This window comes from Malania oleifera, chromosome 6 (assembly GCF_029873635.1).
Source record: "Malania oleifera isolate guangnan ecotype guangnan chromosome 6, ASM2987363v1, whole genome shotgun sequence".
NCBI lineage: Eukaryota > Viridiplantae > Streptophyta > Magnoliopsida > Santalales > Ximeniaceae > Malania > Malania oleifera.
Window position 1 is genome coordinate 102,443,337 of NC_080422.1, and position 24,282 is coordinate 102,467,618.

General features: G+C 35.2%; 1 protein-coding gene across 1 annotated transcript in view; it reads left to right on the forward strand.

Annotated features, from left to right (window-relative positions):
* Positions 1-1,036: 1,036 nt before the first annotated feature.
* The window catches only part of LOC131157231 (mediator of RNA polymerase II transcription subunit 17), a 28,465-nt gene continuing 5,219 nt past the window's right edge, over positions 1,037-24,282 (forward strand). Inside the window, exons 1-7 of the mRNA XM_058111217.1 lie at positions 1,037-1,316; positions 1,453-1,654; positions 2,123-2,236; positions 2,473-2,558; positions 2,931-3,318; positions 3,405-3,878; positions 3,997-4,314. Of these exons, the coding sequence (XP_057967200.1) occupies positions 1,228-1,316; positions 1,453-1,654; positions 2,123-2,236; positions 2,473-2,558; positions 2,931-3,318; positions 3,405-3,878; positions 3,997-4,314 (1,671 nt within the window). The 5' untranslated portion in view covers positions 1,037-1,227. The remainder of the gene's footprint in view (positions 1,317-1,452; positions 1,655-2,122; positions 2,237-2,472; positions 2,559-2,930; positions 3,319-3,404; positions 3,879-3,996; positions 4,315-24,282) is intronic.

The window sequence follows — 24,282 nt, forward strand, 5'->3', positions numbered from 1 at the left end:
GACCCGTCAACGAAGATACGTGTCTCGTCGACGAAGATTTACCGAGAGAGGTTTCATATATTTATGAGATTCGTCAATGAACTCACAGCTTTATCTAGAGATCAACTAAATTTATTTATTTTAAAATTTAAATACATTAAATAATTGGATGAACCAATAAAAGTTATAGGTGTAAGTAAATTAGCCAATCAAAATATTTCTTTATAATTAAAATTTGTAAAACTGAAAAATTAGGAATCGTGTTTGGAGGTTTTTAATGGCACAACGACTTATTTTAACATATTAGCATAGATTGTAAAATAACCTTTAGTAATATATTTCAATAAAAAATGATGATAATCTACACTACTATAAAAAGGATTCCCCTATTAGGTGTCATCTTTTAAAAATGTCAAATTTATCTTTATAACTACCATTCATTATTCCAAAATCCTCCTTTATTACCCAAAATTATTCCAAAACACCTTTATAATAATGTTAAATTTATTCTTATAACTACTCATAGTTTTTTCAAAAAACCCCTATATCTATATAAAACTATCCTAAAATGACCTCATACTATTTGATTTTTTATTATTTTTTGTATAATTTTTTAATTTTATTTTTAAAATAGAAAGTCGTAAAGCATGCACATAATCAAAATAAATAATATCAAGAATAACATTTGCAATAAACAATGAGTATTGCTAAAAATATTATTCAATAATAGTCATAATAATAACATATAATTTTGAACTTGATTATAATTTTTAGCCGTCATTTGGAGCGTCTTAAAAATTAGTATTTATTATAAAAGAACTTAAATTAAATATTTATGTTAATAAGTGATGTTTGGTTTATACTTAAATAAGTATTTATTTTAAAAATTATTTTTAATTAAAACATATTTATTAAAAATATATATTTTTTAAAAAACACTTATAGGAAAAAGTATTTATGGTAATAATCTCAAATTAACTATAGATAAGTACTCTTTTTAAGTAATTATTTTTTTTAAAAAATATTTTTTTATATGTGATCCTAAGTCTTAGTTCTAGCGCGATTCATTATATTTAGCGACGGTTTTGGCGCCGGTAAAAATAGATTTTCATTGATCAAGTTACGCCCTGATAGGGATTGATTCGCGTGCGACTGGAGCACCCAATTGCTGCTCCGCCACGGAAGTCTCTGGTCTAGGGTTCTGCTCTTTTTTACTCAGTGAACTCTTACCGGAAAGCTTTCGAGAAAATGGATGGGAAAATGGAAATCTCCCTGGACAAGCTTCCCATCAAGCGATTGGAGGCCATTGAAGAAAATGGCATCGAAAGATTCCCCTCGTACTCTCTCTCTCTCTCGACGTGTGCGTGCGTGCGTGCGTGTGTGTGTGTGGCTGTCTTGATATGTATTACAGTGATGGAGGGTATGACGAGAAGCGTGTGTTTTTCTGTCTGTCTGTCTTGATGTGTTTTACAGTGATGTGGGGTATGATGAGAAGCGACTTTCTCTAATTCGGCGAATTGACTTCGCATGGGCAGTGGAGAAGGACTCGAACAAGAAGCAGAAGAAGAGTTCTACGAAGGAGAGCTCGGCGCAGCCCTGGTCTTGGCAGAGCATGGTCGAGAATTTGCAGTTGGCTCACCAAGAGCTCTCAGTCATCATCGATCTTATAAACACCGTGAGTTGTTTCTGTTATAACTGAATCTTGTGCTTGCAATGCATTCTTGCATTGTGATTTTGGATTGGAGTGTTCCGGAAGTGAATTATGCTTTGCTTGGTTACTGAATAATAAAGTTTAGAAATTTATTTATTTTTTTTCTAGCTAGAAAATTACAAGCTCAACAAAATGAAGCCGAATCATGTCATCCAAAAAAAAAAATGAAATTTCTCGCGCATGGTTTCCGATTTCTTTACACTTATCAAATACCAAGCAGAAGCTCAGTTATTTTCCTCACTAATTGACTACTCATTGGAGCTAAAACTTGAAGACTTATTTTGGATTACATCTTAGTGCTTTAATTTGAAAATGTTTTTGCTTGATTTAATGACATACGCATACCCACATGAAAGAGGAAAATGGTAACCAGAATCATGCAAGTAGAATGAGAAGTGGCTTTGTTATTTATGTTCAGTTTGCTATGTCTAGGTGGAAGCCAATGATGCAGTAACAGTGGCAGGCATGACTAGGCCAAAGCAATTACCCAACGAACTTCTATCTGACCTTGCTGTGTCTGCTGCAACCAAGCTACAATGCTTTCGGGTACTGCTTTTTACTTGCATAATAAAAGCTACGCACTTTTTTTTTTTAAATAAATTCATCAAATGTGTAATATATAGCACATAACATTTACTTATTTAAGGATAAGTGAATGACTATGCAATTAAAATTTCTGCAGTGATGGTATTTTTTTGTGAAGTCATAGTCTGACAGATGCTTTCTATAGATATCATTTCCTGTGATGCTCTTCTTAGATGTTTATATTTTCTTATTTACAGCATCTTAGTAAATATTTTAAGCAGTCTGCCAAAGCTTTGGAGCAACAGGTTGGTAGGGAAGCAAGATTCTATGGTGCCCTCATCAGGTCAGTATGCCTTATGTACCTATTAACCATTGATTGCATTGCATCGGTTGTAATTTAGATTTGTTTGAAAAATATAATACTGTCAGATCTCATCAAAATGATCTGTTCCTTTGTCGTTTTAATGGTTGTAGTTACATAATCTGAATATATACAGCTTCAAAGACTTGGCTAGTCCTTACCATCAATTTGTGATTGTAGACATTAATAAATATTAAAAAATTGTTGAAAAGATTATTGCTTGTTAAATTTTCTCTAGATGCTCTTTGCTAGTTCAATGAAAGAAGTTAACATGGATGACAAGTGCATTTTAGTAGCTATTTTCATTGACTGCGTTCATGTCCACTCTCTACTTACTTCCTGACAAGCGGATAGACTGCAGCAGAATTGGAAAGTTAAACGGCAGCGCTTGGTGGCTTCTGCTCCTGGTAGTGAAGGATTCTCCATTGATCTCTTTGATAATTCATTGTACGATCCAGCAGCTGTATTCCGCCCATCTTCTATATCTACAGTTCGAGTTGACCGTGATGCAGCTGGCATGTTGGCTGTCTGTTTAACCCCCAATTCATGCCGCTATCTTCGCTTTGGATTTCTTGGAGCACATTCAGGTCATAATCCTGGGAAGTTCAGTGCAGTTAAAACATATTCATCGAATGAGCATCTTTCTGGTGAAACTAGGAAAGAATCTGTAAGTGATGATGAGTCTGTTAAGCAGACACATTCAATACTCCGTGAAGTTCATCAAGCAATCTTTGATGAACAGGTTAGTTCTTTTATATTCATTTCTACTCCATTCTTATGTGTGCTATTTCATTATTTACTGATCTCTTTTGACTCGTCTATCTCCAGGTATTTGATTTAGTGAATCGTGAAGCATTTAACCCATCTTTAGGAGTCAATGTGAGTGGAATACGAGAAAATCATTTACAATTGAGCATAGGCCAGGGAGCTTCTGTGTTTATATCACTTGTGCCATCTGGGCAAGCTGATCAAACAGCTGAAAGTACAGGCACCCAAAATACAGAAACTGTATTTTTACCTATGGACTCATTTGATGGAGCAAAGTTAGCAGAGGGAGAACATGATAACTTTAAGAAGAAGTCACAGTTTCCTAATCACATTAGTTATGAAATTTATCTGCAACAGATTTTCCATGAACATGTGCTTGTAAAAGCATATGATAGACCTGTTTCTGCTGGTACTGGTAGAACTCAGCTATTGAGTCATCTTGGGAAGGAAGGGTTTGGTCTTCTGGGCCATTTCTGCATGTCTATAGCCCATAGGATCTTTTCAAGCAAAGTGCTTGCGGAGCTAGAAAATCTGGTATTGATCTGATTTCTCATTGCACAGTTATTGTATTGGACAATAAAGTATTACTTTTATGTTTTTTTTTTTTTGTTTCCCTTTCCTCAGATTTCCCACCCTTTTTGGATACTTTTAGGTGGGTAGGGCCCCATATCTTCATTTGTTATCTCATCCCACATGGCATTCTCGAACGTCTTCATGGACACTTTTCATGAATATTCCTCGGTCTGTTCTTCGTGGGGGTTGCCAAACTCAAACATCAGATGTTAATCAAGTGAAGAATGGTAAGTCACAGTTTCGGACTAAGGTGGTGGTTAATGATGATTGCATCAATGTAGAAGGGGAAGGTGCTCCTAATACTGTTGGCTTGTTCAGAGGAAGTTCAGAGGAAATCTGTTTTATGAATAGATATAACTGTGACTTGGTGGATCTTCCTGTGATACTCCTGCAGCAGGTATTTATCTATTTATGACTATTGACTATTGAAATTGGTTTTGTTTCATTTGGACCATAAAACTTTATGTGGCAAGGAGTAAACCCTCTACTTGTCAACTGATATCCTTTTTATAGGTAAACCCTTTCAATAGTATGCATACACAATTAAGGATAGTTGCAGGCTACTAGTGTTCGTAATAGAAAAAAATGTTTTCCCTTGAAAAGGGAGCCAAAAGAAAGCTCAATATAGATGCTTCTAAATTTTTGTTGAAGAATGTAGGAGTGTGCTTACTAACAACAACAACCGCCACCATCCCCCCCAGCCTTAAGCTTGCCTAGGTGGTGTTGACTGTATCTTTTTACACTATTGTGCATGTCTATTGCAATATTCTTAAAAAGTTGAAATTCTGTCAAATCTTTACATATTCTACCTTGGTCCAAGTCTTCTAGGTCTGCCTCTTCCCCTCCTATAGCCTCCACTATTATCTAAGTCTTTGTCACTAACCATTATTTGATCTACTTTGCAAAATGACCAAATTATTTTTGCTCCGTCCCTTTTATTATCTTCTGTAGGTGTTATGCCTAGTTGATCATGAATGCGTTCATTCCTTACCATATCTTTATGGAGCATTTGTTTTGTGGAGTAAAAAAATCCCATAGAATGACATTCCAGATAGGGTACCGACCTCATGGGAATATTTATTTGATTCATGTTATAAGATTTCCAGGAATGTATACAAAATGTCAATGTCAGTATTTGGTTTGACATGGGAATCTTGGCAAAATGTCTTCGCCGAATTAGAGAAGGTCGCTTCTCATCATACCCCACATCACTGTAAAACACATCAAGACAGATACACGCACACTTCTCGTCATACCCTCTATCATTGTAATACATATGATGATAGCCACAGAGAGAGAGAGAGAGAGAGAGAGAGTGAGATGCTATTTTCTTCAATGGCCCCCAATGGGTTGATAGGAAGCTTGTCCAGGGAGATTTCCATTTTCCCATCCGTTTTCTTGGGAGCTTTCCAATAAAAGTTCACTGAAAAAATAAGAGCAGAATCCTAGATAGTGACTCCCGTGTGTGGAGCAGCAATTGGGTGCTCCACTCGCATGCGAATGAGCCCCCATTAGGGTGTAAATTGATTAAAGAAAATTTATTTTTACCGGTGCTAAAACCGCCGCTAAGGATTATAATGAATCGCGCTAGAACTAAGTATAGTTTGGGACCACATATAAATAAATATATATATATATATATATATAAATATTATCTGAAAAGAGTACTTATCTAAAGTTAATTTGAGACTATTATCATAAATACTTTTTCAGATAAGTACTTTTTTTTTTAATATATATTTTTTTCAAAAAGTACTTTTAAAAAAAATTATTTAAAAAATTATTTTTTAAAATAAATACTTATTTAAGTGTAAACCAAACGTCACATATTAACATAAATATTTAATTTAAATACTTTTATAATAAATACATCAAGACGGACACAGACACACACGCTTCTCGTCATACCCTCCATCACTGTAATACATCACTGCCTTGATGTGTTTTACATCACTGTAAAAAACATCAAGACAGACGCACACACACGCTTCTCGTCATATCCTCCATTTTCTTAAATTAAATGTGCGTGTGTGAGAGAGAGAGGAATAGGAAGCTTGTGGAGATTTCCACTTTCCCATCCATTTTCTTGGGAGCTTTCCAATAAAAGTTCACTGAGAAAATAAGACCAAAACTGTAGACCAGAGACTCCCATGTGTGGAGCAACAGTTGGGTGTTCCACTCGCACGTGAATCAGTCTCCAGCGCCCCATTAGACTTTCACGGCGTAGCTTGATCAAAGAATGTCTACTATTACTGGTGCCAAAACTGCTGCTAAAGATTATATTGAATCACGCTAGACTAAGTATAGTTTGGGACCACATCTAAAAGAATATTTAAAAAAAATATTTATCTGAAAAGAGTACTTATCTAAAGTTAATTTGAGATTATTATCATAAATTCTTTTTCAGATAAGTACTTTTTTAAAAAAATTATTTTTAAAATTATTTTTAGATATTCTTTGATCAAGTTACGCTGTTAAAGTCTAATGGAGCGCCGAAGACTACCCAATTGCTGCTCCACACATGGGAGTCTCTGGTCTAGGGTTCTGCTCTTATTTTCTTAGTGAACTTTTATTGGAAAGCTCCCGAGAAAATGGAAATCTCCCTGGACAAGCTTCCTATCAAGCAATTGGAGGCCATTGAAGAAAATGGCATCGAGCTCTCTCTTTCTCTCTCTCTCTCTCTCTCTCTCTCTGTGGCTGTCTTCATATGTATTACAGTGATGGAGGAAACCGCCGCTAAAGATTATAATGAATCGCGCTAGAACTAAGTATAGTTTGGGACCACATAAAAAAATATTTATCTGAAAATAGTACTTATCTAAAGTTAATTTGAGATTATTATCATAAATGCTTTTTCAGATAAGTACTTTTTTAAAAAATATATTTTTTCAAAAAGAACTTTTTAAAAAAAATTATTTTAAAAATTATTTTTTAAAATAAATACTTACTTAGGTGTAAACCACACATCATTTATTAACATAAATATTTAATTTAAGTACTTTAATAATAAATACTCATTTTTAATATGTTCCAAATGGTGGCTAAAATTATAATAAAGTTCAAAATTATTGTTGCTATTACTATGATTATTATTGAATAATATTTTTAGCAATACCTGTTATTTATTACAAATGTTATTCTTGATATTATTTATTTTTACTATCCATGGGCATACACTATGTGTGTGCTCTATGACTTTCTATTTTTTAAAACTTTTAAAAAATTATTCGAAAAATAATGAAAAATTAAATAGTATAAGGGCATTTTAGGATAGTTGTAGATAGTTATAGGGATCTTTTGAAAAAATTATGAGTAATTATAGGGATAAATTTGATATAATTATGAGGGTTTTTTTGGAATAATTGTGGGTAGTTAAAGGAGGATTTTGGAATAATTAATGGTAGTTATATGGATAAATTTGACATTTTTCAAAGATGAAACCAAAGAGGGGAATCCCCTTCATAAATTTGTTTGTTGTATATTGGATTTATATTTTTTCATTTAAAAAAATTACCTTAACCTTTGTATGAACAATATGAAGAATAATAAAATTTCCAACACAAAAACCTAATAAGCATAATACCAAATTAAATTCATGTCTTAAAAATTTCAACCATCAAATATAAAAAAAATTCAGCCACAATTATTAGAACTAGTCATACAATTCCATATATACATTATCCTCTATTGCCCAATCTTGTCCATTAGTCATTGTATCTTTACATTTATCACTCTTTTTTCTATCTAGTTCCACCACCTAGTTTTTTACATTGATTTATTATACCCGTCCTCTTCTATTTTCAAATGCATATATCTAACACTAGATCCAAAAAAAATGGTAGGGTTACTGGTTGGAGGAGCCTACATTAAAGACATAATGGAAAGAAAAAGAAATTTAAAACAATGTTATCTTTTTTGGTAGAACACAATCATGAACACAACTAGAGAGCTGCAAGAGAATCTGGAGACAAAAATAATCAGGACACCCTTTTATTTTAATACTTTAATATATCAATCAAGTTAAGCAATAGTAATATATGTGAGAAAAAAAGAGACAAATTGAAATAAATCATATATTTGTTTGGTGTATATTGGATTTGTTCTTTGTTTTTTGCAAATAGATGATATGAACTAATAATTATTAGAAAAAAAAGAAGAAAGAATAAAAATATTGTGGAAGACTGTAGAAGCATTTTACAACTACCAACCTTTACATATTCCTCAAGAAAATATGGTTTACCATTCATATGCCTTTATAAGGGAACAGAAAAAGAAAGAAAAAAAAGAAAAAGGGGGACAGGGGGGCTATGCTGCCTCATGTAAAAAATTAGAAAATGAAAATCAGAAACCAACAACCCATTTGGTTATTTGTAAAGCTAAAACAAATTAAAAAAATTTAAAAATGCTCATTTTCGTCTTTAAATCAAATAATATTTTAAAAAATATGATTAAAACAATAAAGTGCTAATAATTCAATTAAAAATACTACAATGAAAATAAAAATAATTTTAATTTTTTTACTTAATTTTTTTATTTTAAAAATTCACTTGACAATAACAATCTCATCGTACATGAAAAAAATGAAAAATATTTAAAATATTTTGTAATTGACTTATTTCTTTTTTATACATTTTTTTGAAATTTATGTATATTTTTGTTTTAATTATATTTAAATTTATATGCTCATTTTGTTTAATTTTAATTAAGCAGTGTGCATAAAATGACTGATTTAAGCCAGAAAAACTACATCTCTATATTTATTTTTTTTGGTAATAGCTTGCCAAAAACAGATAATAGCAATGATACCAAACAGACCCTTTAGAATCCATACGTGATCATCTTTCTCCTGTTCTAATTAAGCAAAAGGCTAGTTGACTGTTTTTTTTTCTTTGGTCCACTCTTAGGTTATTAGTGCTGGCCTCTCTTCATAAAATATGTATTCATTGTTATAGTCTTATAGAATTATTGGTTTCACACTTGTATAGAAAATTCTAAAATTCATATTACTATCATTTTTTCCTTTACATTTGTATCTTCCACATGTGCTCGCTTGGCCTTTAATATCCTTTTCTATGTGACTTATCCGTTCCTATAGAAGTTCTCCCCCTCGCTAGGCCATGTATAACATTTGCATCTTCCAAGAATTGTCTTTTAATATTTTTAGCTAACTTTATATGAGGTGCATAAGCACTAATTCATTGTGCTATCTTCTCTAGAAGAATATAACTGTTAGAAATGGTGTAGTCCCAAGAGGGGGGGGGGGGGGGAGGTGAATTGGTATTAAAAAATTTATGCAAATACTTTAACAATTATACTCACAATTTTAGCACGTGATCAAACTACTCAAACGCAATCAATATTCACAATGAGTATGAACAAATTTAAGTGTGCTTAATTTAAAGAGATTAGGGAAGAGAGAATAAGAACCCGCATTTTAACAAGGTTCGGCAATCAATCAATATTCACAATAAGTATGAACAAATTTAAGTGTGCTTAATATAAAGAGATTAGGGAAGAGAGAATAAGAACCCGTATTGTTATAAGGTTCGGCAATCCCAGCCTACATCCTTCCCTCAAGAAAACCACTTGAGGATTTCACTATCCGCTCCTTCAATAGGCGGAGCTACCTCTCTCCTCCACTTGGTGGAGACGCCTTTACAATCCCTCCTTTACTTAGGCGGAGATGCCTTTACAATCCCTCCTTTACTTAGGCGGAGATGCCTTTACAATCCTTCCTTAACTAGGCGGAGATGCCTCCTCAAGTAATATACCCTTACTTGACACGATTCACACCCGAACCGCCGTTGTAGAATGAAGAATAAAATGTTGTACAATGAGTGCTCCTCAATGGAGTTGATGAGTACAATAAGAATGCAACACTAATGCACTCTCAAAAGATTATGAATGAAGCTCAAGGAGTTTCTAGAAGGTGAGCACTTGAAAGATAAACAAGGAATTTGCAAAGTGCTTGAAAAGACTTTTCAAATGAGGATAAAAAAACCTGGATGTGTGTACTAGATGTATATCTCTTTCCTTCTCTTGCTAAAACAAGTTAAACACCTTGTACTTATAGGCAAGATGGTCTTCTAGACGTTTTATGGCCGTTGGGCTTTGAAAATAATTAATTATTTGAAAAATTAGCCGTTTTATGGCCGTTACAATGCTTCTGCCGCGAATTTCGGTTGGCCAAATTGAGAATTTGGTCGCCCGAATTTCTGGGTAATTAATTTGGTCGTATGAATTTCTGGGCAATTTCACCCGCGAACACCCTTCGGTATTTGGGGCATAACTTTTGCTAGAGAACTCCAAATAGGGCGATCTTGATATCAAAAGAAAGCTAAGAAAAAATCCCACAACTTTCGTGTTGAGCATTTTTGAAGATGAGAAGTCATTGATTGAGAAAATCGCTCATCAATGCGGCGGTAGAAAAAGGAAGGTGATTTGGAAAATCTTGTTTTGAAGTATTTCATTCCAAAAATGATTTTAATAATTTGAAATACTTTTTGCACATTTATAAAATGATTTTTAATGAAATATAGTGCCTAGGGTCCAACTAAGGTCACTTATGAGTTTCTTCATATAATCAAAGATAGTGTACTCACATAGGTCCTATTTGCAAAATACTTGAAATAATTCTTTAAATTCTTCAAGCGTGGACTTCATGTGCTCCATAATCATAGCCATACTCTTCAATCTTGGTCTTTATAAGCTCCATGTTCATAGTCAAATATCATCGTCTTGTACACTTCATGGCTTTCCAATTTGCATCTGTCATTATGCTTAATACCTTAATACCTGTGTACACACTTATTAGCACAATTAGATGCCTTGGTTTGTCATTATCAAAACGGGATGAAACCTATAAAGCCAACAATAACATCCGTTGTGATTAAAATGAAGAATTGTAATCCCGAAAACTCATTCATTTCCCTTTTTTTTTTTTTATAATTCTTTTTCATTTACTATGAATATTTCGTCTTTCCTCTGTTCCTTATCTATAGAAGCCGGTCATCTAACCTATTTTACCTTTATAAGGTAGAATATATGGCTAAAGACATCAAACAAGCCAAGTCGAGCCAAGCTTTGATAAGCTCGAGCTTGGCTCGGTTGCTTGAAAGAGAGCTTGATCTTGGCTTGAGCTCGAATCAAACTTAAAATGTGTTGTTCGAGCTCAGCTTGTTTAGCATATATATATATATAAATATATATATATAACTCGAGCTTGGCTTAACTAAAGCTAGTTTCCCATTAAGTTGAGCTCAAGTTCTAGCTCAAACTCATTTCGGCTAAAGCTCATTTAGAATTAGTAAATAAATTGAGCCAATAAACGAGTTAAAGATAACGACAACAACAACAACAATAATAACAAAACCAAGCCTTAGATTCCACTAGGTGGGGTCGGCTATATGAATCTTTTTTCGACAATTTATATAGTCATGGACCATTTCTTTTGACAAATTCAGGGCTATTAAATCTTTATTTGCTATTTTATTTCAAGTTATTTTAGGTCTACCCCTATCGCTTTTACTGCCCCCCATAGTAACTAACTCACTCTTCCTCATTGGCGCACTATGTTGTCTACGTTGCAAGTGCCCAAATCATCTGAGTTGTCTTTCCCTTATCTTCTATAGGAGCTGTCTAACTTACCACGAATATGTTCATTCCTTCATTTATCTTTTAGTGTTGTACCACTCATGCATCTAAACATTCTCATTTCAGCAAATTTTACTTTTTGGATATTCTGTTTCTTCGTTGTCCAACATTCTAATCCATATAGCATAGTTGGTCTTATAGCCATCCTATAAAACTTTCCTTTTAATTTTAAGGGTATTCTCCAATCACAAAGCACACTTGAAACACTTCTCCATTTTATCCAACCTGCTTTAATTCTATGCATTACATCATCTTCAATTTGTCTTTCAGCTTACATAATAGATCCAAGGTATTGAAATCTACAAGTTCTATTTATTTCTTCATCATCAAGTTTAACTTTGTCTCCAATATTCCTACTACCTTTGCAGAAATTACATTTCATGTATTTTGTCTTATTTCTACTTATCCTAAAACCCCTAGATTCTAAAACTTCTCTCTATAATTCTAACTTAGTCTCTACTTTGCCCCTAGTTTTATCAATCAATACAATATCATCTGCAAACAACATACACCATGGAACCTCATTTTGAATGCTTTTAGTCAGTTGGTTTATCACTAAAGCAAAAAGATAAGAGCTTAAAGCAGATCCTTGATGTACACCTATGGTGATTGGAGAAATTCTCCAGTTTCTCCATCTATAGCCTTACACTAGTCATTGCTCCATTGTACATATCCTTAATGACATTAACATACTTATTGCATACACATTTTTTTTTTTTTAAATCTAAAGCCCATCATAGAACTTCCTTAGGTACCCTATCATATGTTAAATGCCATACGCAAGTTCCCCTTCTTTTCCCTAAACTTTTCCATTAATTTTTCTTAAAAGATATATAGCTTCTGTGGTAGATCTCCCAGGCATAAAACCAAATTGATTTTTGAAACCTTCGTTTGTAGCCTTATTCTTTGTTCAACTACCTTTCCCACAGTTTCATCGTATGACTCATAAGTTTAATTCTACTATAGTTATTACAATTTTGAGTATCTCCTTTATTTAGGTATATACGTATTAAAGTGCTTTTCTTCCATTCATTTGACATTTTCTTAATTTCTGTTATTGTGTTTAATAAATTAGTTAACCATATAATTCCGTTATCACTTAAGCATTTCCAAACTTCAATTGGGATGTTATTCGGTCCTATAACTTTTTTAATTTTCATCTTTTTTAGTGCAAACTTAATTTTGTTAACTCTAATTTAAATATAATACTTTTAATCTTTTCCTCATTTGTCAATTCTAAGTTTAAGCCTTCTATTTGGTTTTTATTAAACAACTTACTAAAGTAATTTCGTCATCTATCTTTTATGCCTTCGCCCTTAACTAAGACAATATCATCCTCACTCTTTATAAATTTTACATTTTCTAAGTCCTTACTCTTCCTTTTTCTAGCTTTAGCAAGTTTAAATATATCTCTTTCCCCTTCTTTTGTATCTAATCTATCATACAAACTATTAAATGATCTGTGTTTAGCTTAACTAATGACCTTTTTTGCATCTTTTCTTGCCCCTTTATACTTTTCAAAGTTATCCATGTTTCTACATTTTTGCCATGTTTTATATCAAATTCTTTTTGTCTTTATGGCTTTTTGGACATTTTTACCTCACCACCAACTTTCTTTGCTATTTGAGAATCTTCCCCTTGATTCACCTAAAATCTATTTTGCTATCTTTTTAATAGAGCTAGCTAATATACTCCAAAGAATATTTGTCCTTTAGGTTCCACCGCCTAGTTCTCTTACATTGGTTTATTTTATTCTTTTTCTTCCATTTTTTAATACATATATCTAACACTAAGATTCTATGTTGTGTGGTTAGGCTTTCACCTGAAATACTTTACAATCCTTGCATGATAAACGATCTGCCCTCCTAGTTAAAAAAAAAATCTATTTGACTTCTATTTTGTCCACTTTTAAAGGTTATTATTAAGTGTTCTTCTCTCTTCTTGAAGCAAGTATTCATTGTAATAAAATCATATGATATAGCGAAGTCTTCTCCTTAGGCTCATTTTTGTCTCTATATCCATATCCTCTATTTATTTTCTCATTACCTTTATTATCCCTTCCAACGTGTCCATTTAGTTCTCCTCCTATGAATATTTTCTCAGTCCCTGGTATGCCTTGTATAATACCATCCATATCATCCCAAAATTGTCCTTTAAGATTTTTTACTAAGCTTACTTGAGGAGCATAAACACTAATGATATTTATTATCTCTTGGCTTAATATCATCTTGATTTTTATAATTCTATCCTCTACTCAGTTTACATTAACAACACTATCTTTTAAGTTTTTGTTTACAATAATTCCTACTCCATTCTTATATTTTTCTTTTCCCGTGTACCAAAGTTTAAATCCCGATTTATCAATTTCTCTAGCCTTCTCCTCCACCCACTTAGTTTTTTGAAAGCAAATTGTTCACCTGATCTTGCGTTTGATCTAGTATCTTCATGTTGTTCTTGTGCTAACTAGATCTGTAACAATTAGTTTAGCACTGAATCACTAATGAGTTGTTATCATCAAAACATGTCATTTAGGATTATGTAGTCACTCAGGCTAACAATCTCCCCCTTTTTGATATTGGCAAACCATTGGTGTTCTTACAGGATATAATCTAAACCTCCCCCTCAATTTATGCATAATGTTTGAAAGATGTGATAATTTACTCCCCCTTACTGTATGCATATTAGGTATGATAATAACCATCCATAGTCTTGTAAGTTTCATAAAGTTCATTTAATATATACTAGCAAGCAATTACTGAACTTTCATCGAGGGATAGTATATCCAACACATCTGAAGTTCATTTTGAACAAGTCACTCATTTTAGATATGGCAGCAGTATCTCAACAATATCGATACCAAATAACATAAGCAATGTCAATAGTGGCAGTAGTACTCATCAATAAATAACATGGTTCAACAAAATACCAACAAATTACCATCCCATAATTTCAAACATCATCAATATCAAATAGCAAGATAGTTCAACAAAATAAACACCAAAATATCAAAACACCAATCCAAACACCAACTCAACAACATACATCTCTCCCTTTGATCATCATCAAAAGAGGGGTCCTAGTCACCTCGTCTAAGAAGATCGAGAATCGTAGCCAGACTTGAGTTGATGTTATCAAGACGAGTGTTTGTCCCCCGCTCCATGGAATTAAGGCGTGCATCAAACCCATTGAGGCGTGCACCCACCCCCTCCTCCATAAAACTGAAGCGTGCGTTCATCCCCTGCTCCATTGAATCAGGACATACCTGAGGGTAGTAGACCGTCAGATGATCCCATTCTGCGCGCGTTCATCGCCAACTCGAGCCTATCAAGGCGCTGCAGAATGGGATCATCTGACGGTCCACTACCCTTAGGTATGTCCATATACTCACCAAGTATATTAGGTTCTCCTGTCGCCGCGGCTGCTTCTTCTGCCATAGCCTCTTCTACTTCATCATTTGGTCCCCTTGAAAGCCAGACCAATGAACGTTCATCCTGAATAAAATGCATTCGGCGGAGGGTCGCTTCAGTATATAGATCCTTATTTGTGGGCATTACATTTACAGCTGGTGTGACTATGAATCGTATGTCATAATGCGAGAAAATCTTTGTAAGCAGACAAGCGATTGGCAGACATCTGTTCTTCCTTCTTAGATTATCCTCCATTTGTTGTACAATGATGGAGGGTAAATCAATGCCGCGTCCGTGCCACAAGCAAAACGTCGCAAAAATATCCCTAAGGGTAACTGTGTCCTGCCCACCTTGTCTTGGCGAGATATTGTAACTAATTATGTGATGGAGCACCCTATATTCAACTGTAAGATCCTTTGCCTTTCGTCGAGCAACTTCTGGTATTTGAGGATTTCCTATTACGAGCTTGAGTGCCTCGTGGGGATCGAACCAAGTTAAGTGCGTAGGCCACACCTTATTGGGAAGGCTAGAACATGATATCGTTCACATGGCAAATTTGCAGCAAAAGTAGCATTATTCAATATGATTGATTTTCCTCTCATCACGGATATGCCGAGCATTGGGGAGTAGATGGCACGAAGGGCGTAAAACTCTTTTACTAATTCAAAGTAGATAGGTTCATTCAACATTATAAGTTTCTCCCAACCAATAGCCCTAAATTTTTCTATGAGCGAAGGGAAGTTATCCTCAAGGAATTTAATCGGAACGATTTTGCCACTCACCACATTTTGTTTGGAGATGATGCTTTTGTATCGACTTCTCCATTCTTCGGAGGCTTTTCGAATATGTTCCTGGGAAGGACCTCCGTTGTCTTCCGGTCTCCTGGAGGTGTTGCTAGCCTTCCGTTTCAACTTGGGGGCCATGGTAGTGAACAATTTCTAGGAGAGAGGGATGATTTGGGAGGTTTCGTGGTGAGGAGAAGAGGAAAACCGAGAGAAAACTAGGGTTAGGGTTCGTTAAAAATGAGTTGCTGCATGTTTTAAAGATGTTTCCCCAACTAAAACCGTCGATTGACTAGCTTGTCAACTTTCCTATATATACTAGCCAAAGACTAGTTTAAATATGGATTTTAGTAATTCACATTTTATTCCCAAGCACACCACATCTTAGTTCATCATTCTTGTGCTCAAAATCTCTCTTGCTCTTTAATCTTGTGTTGATTCATTTCTTGAGAGATTTGTGTGAGGTTTTGATTGTATCAAGTATCAGCTCATTTAAGCAGCATTCTATTTGTAAATCATTTTCTTCCATTTTGTTGTAAAAGGTTTCTTGGTGAACCGAATTGCAAGGATTCTTGGTGAACCTTGCGGAAAGACTCTTGGTGAGCGAAATGGATTTGTTCCTGTGGTGTAAAAGCTTCTTTGCCGGTGAAGGAGGTTTATAGTGGATTTCGGAATCCTTGAGTGTGTCTCAAGGCGTGGACGTAGGCAAGGGGCCGAACCACGTTAATATCGTTTGTCAAGCTTCTCTTTAATTTATATCTTGTGCATGTTTATGTTCTATATATTGCGATTTAATCATTTGTATCTTGCCAAAGTTGTTATTTTGTTGAGGAAAGCTAAAATACGCAAAAGAGTCCATTCACCCTCTCTAGAATCGACTCTAGGGCCAACACAAATTATATTAATTTTTCTTCTAATCATTGTGTCCACAAATTCCATACTTTTACCCATAACTATCCCTATATTCCAAATTGCTAATCTAATCCTAGTTTCATGAACTAGCTTCTTTACCTGCCCATGTCCAGAATGATGTAGGAACCCTTGCATATTTGATACCGTACTCGGGTGCCAATACGACGCGTCGCTTCACAGCGACGACCTAACCCACCCTTGCCCACTTTTCACTATACCTGGGGTGGTGCAAGTGCAACGCATCGCTTGTAGGGGATGCCCTAGCTAATATTCAGTAAGGATTCATATCATAATGATCTGACAAATTTTACGTTGGCTGTCAGCTACCTAATGCAACCGTCCTCCTTTACCTATGCTTGGGACTAGCTGTGTGTGTAAAATTAGAACATTAAGTACATCATAGGCGGAGTTTAAGATAATTGATACTTAATAAAGATAATTGATGAAAAATATACTTCAAATTTATACATCGTAAATTTAATGAGCCTAATATTGAGTTAGTTGATAGGCTTAATTTTGAGGTAGTTCACGGATTAGTAATGGGTTGACTTGTGAGTTGGCTCAATGAGTTGGTGAACGAGCTAGCTCGGGAGTTTGGCAAGTTGAGTATGATTTTGCTCGAGCTTGGTTTGTTTGACTTAATAAACAATTTTGAGTGCGCCATTATCAAGTCAAATACCAAATAGTTCACGAGTGATTTGGCTTGTTTGTAGCCTTACCTATGAAGGCCTTAACCCAATTGACCAACTATCAACTTTTGTCTTAAAAGCTATTAGGCATGCTTTGCCTTTTCCTTCATCACACTCCATCTCTAGAATGGTGTTATTACTTGCTTAATTTGTCAATTAGTATTTAGTATTTGAAATAGAAGCATAGCAAATAATACCACTAAATACGGGAAGAACTTATGTTTATACCCATTTCGACTACATAGCCCTTAATTTTCATGATAGAAAAGTCTTGTCGACTATTACCTAAATGAACCTTCTAAACACTAGATCCATCGAATGCTAGCTTGCATGGCCACCATCCTGACCACCTTGAATGTTGGGACCATTCTCCAAGCTACTAAGTGTTGTATATGACAATTTGTAGATACCAACATGCATCTAACATGGCCCAAGATGTGTTGGAAATTGAATTATTTTATTAATTTTTCCAAATTGGCCTTACCAGTTTCATCATGGGCCAATACATTTTGGACACAACCTCACCTTTTCCCAACGTAGCCCAACGCATCTTTTTGTGTGTTTCTTGTGTTTTGTTGTTATATTGCTACTTTTCGTTGGACTTTGTTGTTCAATATCCTTATTGCTGGTAGCCTAGTTGGTTTTTCATTGTTGATGATACTTTTATGATCATGTTATATATATAATGAGCTTTAATGGCACTTGCTTTCTCCCTCACGAAACTACTTCCCCCGTCTCTCTCTCTCTCTCACGAATCTCCTTATGGCTTCAAATGTAGCAAGAGATGTCAAAGCTCATGATTCAAATCGAAGGGAAGACCTTCAATTTGAGATTGGACAAGGTGGAAGGAATTCAGATTTTGCTCATGTGGAGAAAAATTTCTCTCAAACTAGATGGATTAAACTTTTGAAAGAGGCAGTTCTTTGGTTTGCCAAAGGTCTTCTAAATTTCATTTGGTTGGACAGGGATTCTGGAAGGGTCCGTATGGGAAATTTGTTGTATTGGATGTCGGTTAAGTGGACTAGGATGGGGAAGCTTTTGGATTTAGGGCTGGGATTTAGTCTACCCTTGAGTCAAAACACCTTAAAGCATGTTATAATGATAACCATGTGCAATCAAACCCTAAAAAATTGTGACTTTGGGTCCATATTCGTTAGAAAACTCGTAGCTTTATCTCACCCATTGAATGGCTCTTCCATCCCTGAACACCTCCATGGCCTCAAAAATCTAACTTTGTACTGATTTTAATGGCTAACCAAGATTTATTAGCCTACCCTTGAGCCAAAACACTTTAAAGCATGTTCTCATGATAACCACGTCAAATCAGACCATGAGAAATCGTGACTTTGCCTTAGTATTAGTTAGAAAAATCATAGCTTTATCCCATTCATTATAGGCCTCTTCCATCCATAAACACCCTCATGGCCTCAAAAGTCTAACTTTATATACCAATTTTCACGTCCAACCTAGATTACTAGCCTACACTTGAGTCAAAACACCTTAAGGCATGTTCTAATGATAACCATGCGCAATCAAACCCTAGAAAGCTCTGACTTTGCCTTAGATCCTATTGGTGTATTGCTCCAAACATAGGCTAAAGGTTCTTAGCCTATCCTAGCCATTCGACTAAATGCAGCCTAAAGTTCAACCATCTAAATACAATTATCAGGTGGTCCCCAAGTACTACTCATGTAGCAATCCAACATTAATTATGACTTAACAAAGTATCATCAAACCATTCTCTAGACTTTGCCTTTACCTAAACATCAATGAAGCATTACTTTTGTAAATTGACGCACACCAAATCCCTTCTCGTATCAATATTCCTAGGCAGATTCCTAGAACAGAGCTCAGCTGCTTTTTGATTGTTGGATCACCAACCATAAAGGATCCATTTGAATTTCAGTAATTAGAATCTTCCTTCAGCACAAATATCAGTTTTGCTGAAATAGCTTTCTATAGATGAAGAAACATCTTGCTTATGAGTTAACTCAACTTGTTAAAGAAAGGAGACAAGAAAATGTTTTCCTGCTCACCCCTTTGATTCACAAAGATGCCTAATCTATGAAGTTTAGTGATGCTGGGGCAGCATCAAGGATTTGCAGCCATGGAGATTTTAGAAGAAATTGAAGAGAGGAAGGGGGAAAAGAAAGGAGACAAGAAAATGTTTTCCTGCAGCAATGGGGAAACCTATGTTCACTTCAATTCAAATTCAACATCAACTGCCTACAATATGGCTTTCACACACTATTTATAAGAAAGCCTCTTCACATGAAATTACATATAAACCCCTAAACTACATTTTATTACAAACATACCCCTAGAATTCACAAATATTACATACACCCCCCAAATACACACAATACTATACTAGTTAATACTAAACACACAATTACTACTAACTAAACCCAACAATTGTTTGATTCAATCCTTCTTAATTATTCTCCAGCAAGGATCTCTCCAATGTCTTGCTTCTTGCCCTACATTAAATCTCCTTCAATTAGAAAAAGTTTTAACCTTGAATTTTGAAATGCTAGAGGATCAGAAGTAAGAAGCAAACCTGAATTTCGAAAGATAATCATGATCAATTAGCAGCACCATAGACTTAAATTGAGAATTAGCATCAATTAACATATCAGGGATGACAAACTCAACAGTAGGAATGTTTGAGAGAATTCGGATGCCTTCAAAGACACGCATTCCCTTGCTCATAGAGTCTTCAAGTGAGTAATTTGTGATTGATTCTTTGTCTTGGTTGATTGGTATAGCAGACTCAAAATGATTTTCTTCCCATTATAGTAGAAGACATATGTGTTCTCATGTAAGGTAGTGTTATCAGTCCAAGACATCTCATAAGGCTCTCGGTGAGGTTTTGGATGAAGTTGCATACGAGTGATTCCATTTGCAGAAACCATATTCATAGGGCACCATATTCATATTCTATTTCCTCCACACTTGAGAAAGGGGTGAGAAAGCTTGATATTATGCCCAAAGTATGATAAATGACATTCCTTTTTCCAATAATTAATTTGTCACCATTGCTTGATTTATACAGATACATACTGCAACAATATGTCACCCAAAGTCCCTAACACAGTTTGGCTACAATTCTCAATCTATTAATGTAAAACCACAAATTGACTCTCAGTTTCAAGAGCGATCTTCAAGTTACCTTTAATATTGAGTATCACGTGGAAATGAAAACAAAATAGAACTGACAAATTTCAGCAACAAAACCTGATTTTCTATGCAGGCAGTGACAATTTCTAGCGTTTCGTGCCAAATTACTGCGCTTGCTTGCAATATATTGTGTTCACAATCAAATATCTCCCTGTGGGTCAAAATGTCGTGAAGATGCCCAAAATCTCGCTGCTGGAGCAATTTCTCGCAAAACTGGAAATTGTAGGGCAGATTGGAATTTTTTTTCATGCATATCGCTGCATGTGGGGCGTGTGAGCCTTCGGCAAGGGTCCTCCAGGGATGAATTTCAGGCCAAGGTAGATCAGAGGTTGAGGAATACAGTGGTGATGGTGGTGTGATGAGAAAATTACAGGATGTTAGGGATTTCGAAGGGCTGACAGTTGGGGAATCATCTGCTGGCGCATGGAGCTTTTTCGGTAATCAGACAGTGATGAAACTTTGCAGGTAGGCCGTTCAGTGGTGGCTATTTCTGATGTTGGCTGTGGTGTTGCAAGATAGTCTGGAAATTGAGGTTTCGAAATAAGGGGCGCGATTGTAATTTTTCTGAATCGTTGCAGAACATTGCGAGCATGCTGATTTTTGGATTCTGCAGGGTTTTGATGGTCACAATGGGGAATAGAGGGCTGGATTGAACAGAAAATAAGGAAGAAGATTAAGTGAAAAGAAGAAGAAGAAGAAGAGAGAGAAGCGGGGAATTGAACTGGAAGAATGAGAATTTGGTTGGGCTCTGATACCAAATGATGCAGGGCAGCATCAAGGATCAGAAGCCATGGGAGAGATTAGAAGAATTTGAAGAGAGGAGGGAAGGGGAAGAGAAGAAGAAGAAGAAGAAGAAGAGAGGGAGAGAGAAGTTACAGAACAGGAGAGAAGGAAGAAGAGAAGAAGAGGGGGAAGAAGAAGAGTGAAAGGAAAAGATGGGGGAATGGAAATGGAAGAATGACTATGGTTGGGCTCTGATATCAAATGATGTTGGGGAAGCATCAAGGATTACCAGCCATGGGAGAGAGTAGAAGACATTAAGAAAGGAAAGAAGGGGAAGAAAGGAGATTGAAGTAGGAAATTCACATTCACTTCAATTCAAATTCAACATCAACTGCCTACAACATGGCTTTCACGCATTATTTAGAAGAAAACCTCTTGACATAAAATTACACATAACCCCAAAGAAGAATAGAGGGAGAAAGGAGTTACAAAACAGGAGAGAAGGAAGAACAGAAGAAGAGGGGGAAGAAGAGTGAAAGGAGAAGATCGGGGCATTGAAATGGAAGAATGACAGTGATTGGGCTCTGATACCAAACAGGGTCAGCATCAAGGATCAGCAGCCATGGGAGAGATTAGAATAATTTGAAGAGAGGAAGGAAGGGGAAGAGAGGAGATACAAGTAGGAAACTCACATTCACTTCAATTCAAATTCAACATCAACAGCCTAAAACATGGCTTTCACGCACTATTTATGAGAAAGCCTCTTCACATAAAATTACGCACAAACCCCTAAAACTACATTACATTACAGGCATTCCCCTAGAGTACACAAATATTACAAACAGCCCCCAAATACACATAATAGTATGTTGGTTAATACTAAACAGACAATTACTACTAACTAAACTCAACAATCCGTTGACCTGGTCCTTAATTATTCTACAACAAGGATCTTCCCGTGGTCTTGCTTCTTGTCCTACATCACTTAGCCATTCAAGGTATCTATCAATGAAGGCTGATTTATGAAGGCTTTGTTGTGCATCATGTTTTATGAGCCGTTGGGTAATGTAGGGTTGTTGCATGGATATTAGTTACTTGGAAAGCACTGGTTATCTGTAGTTGAATTTTTAGGGTGCGTTTGTTTCATGGTCTAGGCTTTGGCTAAGTGCTCTTAGCCTATGGTTTTTGGTGCAACACAACTATAAGATAGGATTGGCTAGGAAGAGGCTTCTTATGGCCAGTTGCCCCCACTAGTCAGGCTAAGGGGAACTAAAAGGCATGGAAACCAAAATGTTAAAAAGAAAATTCTTCCTATGTCCTATCCTACCCATGGCAGACCAAACATGGAATAACATAATTGTCCAATTCAGTCCAATCCAATACTGTTTAGCTTGTCCAATCCCACAAAACCAGTCTCGAAGCAAACACACCCTTAGGGGCTGGGCCTAACAAGAAATGAAGTGTTATATGAAGGGCAGGTTAAAGTTTGGGAAACAAATGATGAAAATAGTTCCAACATTCAGGGTGATTTGGATGGTGGGTATGCAATCATGTTGATGTCAAAGGAATCTAATGTTTAGAAGGGCTATTCAGTTTAAGTTTTTGATGTCATGGAATGCAAGGCTATTTTGACCTACCAAAGTGGAAATAGGCATAATCATGTATTCTCGATTACTATGGAATTCTCCGCATCAGAAATTTTGAGGTTAAAACAAATGTATAAAATTTTTAATTAGTTTGTTAAACTTTGGACCAACACCTTGAAGCTTCTGAAATTAAATTTTACAACTTTATCTAGTGTTATTTATATATATATTAATCTAGTGCTCAAACTAACAAATGTTTTCTAAGTAATATAATATATATATATATATATATATTAATCTAGTGCTCAAACTAACAAATGTTTTCTGACTAATATAACCTAGTATTCTCTCCATGAAGATAATCTTACCATTATAATTAGAATGGAGAAATAGGAGAGATCTTAGTCCTGACAACCAATCATCTCCTCGCTCCTCTTTTAGTTCTTTTTCATCTAACATGTAGTCTTCATCTATCCCCTGGATTCCTTATTGCAGAAGTTAATCGTCAATGAATTATATATCGATGAATGCAACAAAGTTCAGCTACTGATCTCCCACTTTTATATTATACCCCTACAAAGCCCTTTACCAAACCGTATACTTTTATCTCAAAAAACTAGTAGACATTCAACACAACCTCCATCTCACTCCATTACTACAAAAGAGTTAGTGCTTACTTTATAAAACGATCAATATTTAGTACTTGCATTTTTTATCCAAAATATATTTAGTACTCGCAACAGAAGTGGAGCAAACAAGCCACTAAGTTTGCTCAAATACCATCCAAGGGAGGAGCCAGTTAAGGGCTATCTCAGCTTGATGCGGTTAGGAAAATAAAATAATATGTTTAGAAAATATGGAGAAATAGGAAAAAAAAAAAGTGGGTTAAGCTGCCATGGCTCTAATATTGCTTTTGTAACCATGAAGTGGGGAGAAATATGTAGAGGTCTTGCCCTTTATAGGGCATTTTGGCTCTCCTAAATTTCAGGATCTGACACAATTTGGTTAAGTTTGCTACATCCACACAATTTGCTCAACTATTTTTTTCTCTTACATCAGTTACACAGTGCTTAAAAGCTTAATCTTTAGAAGACAAGACACTATATAAATAAACTTCTATTCTTTCGTATCTGAAGATCAACATTAGTCCTTCAGAACACAAGTAGATTACTTTGAAAGAACTTGAATCAAATGAGCTAATCCAATCATCTGCTATTTAGGGTTGAAAAGTAAAAGTAGTAGCAAGATTTACTTTTGTTGAAGAGAGGCAAATCACCTGCCTCGTTGCTTTGGAAATTATGGATAGTCATTCTAGAGCTAGAAAGGAGAAATTGTTTGCAAACTCGATATGGCAAATGCCTTTGACCATGTTTGTTGGGATTTCCTTTTGTACTTAAAGTGGAAAAAAGAGAGAGAGAGAGTTTTGGGAGCTT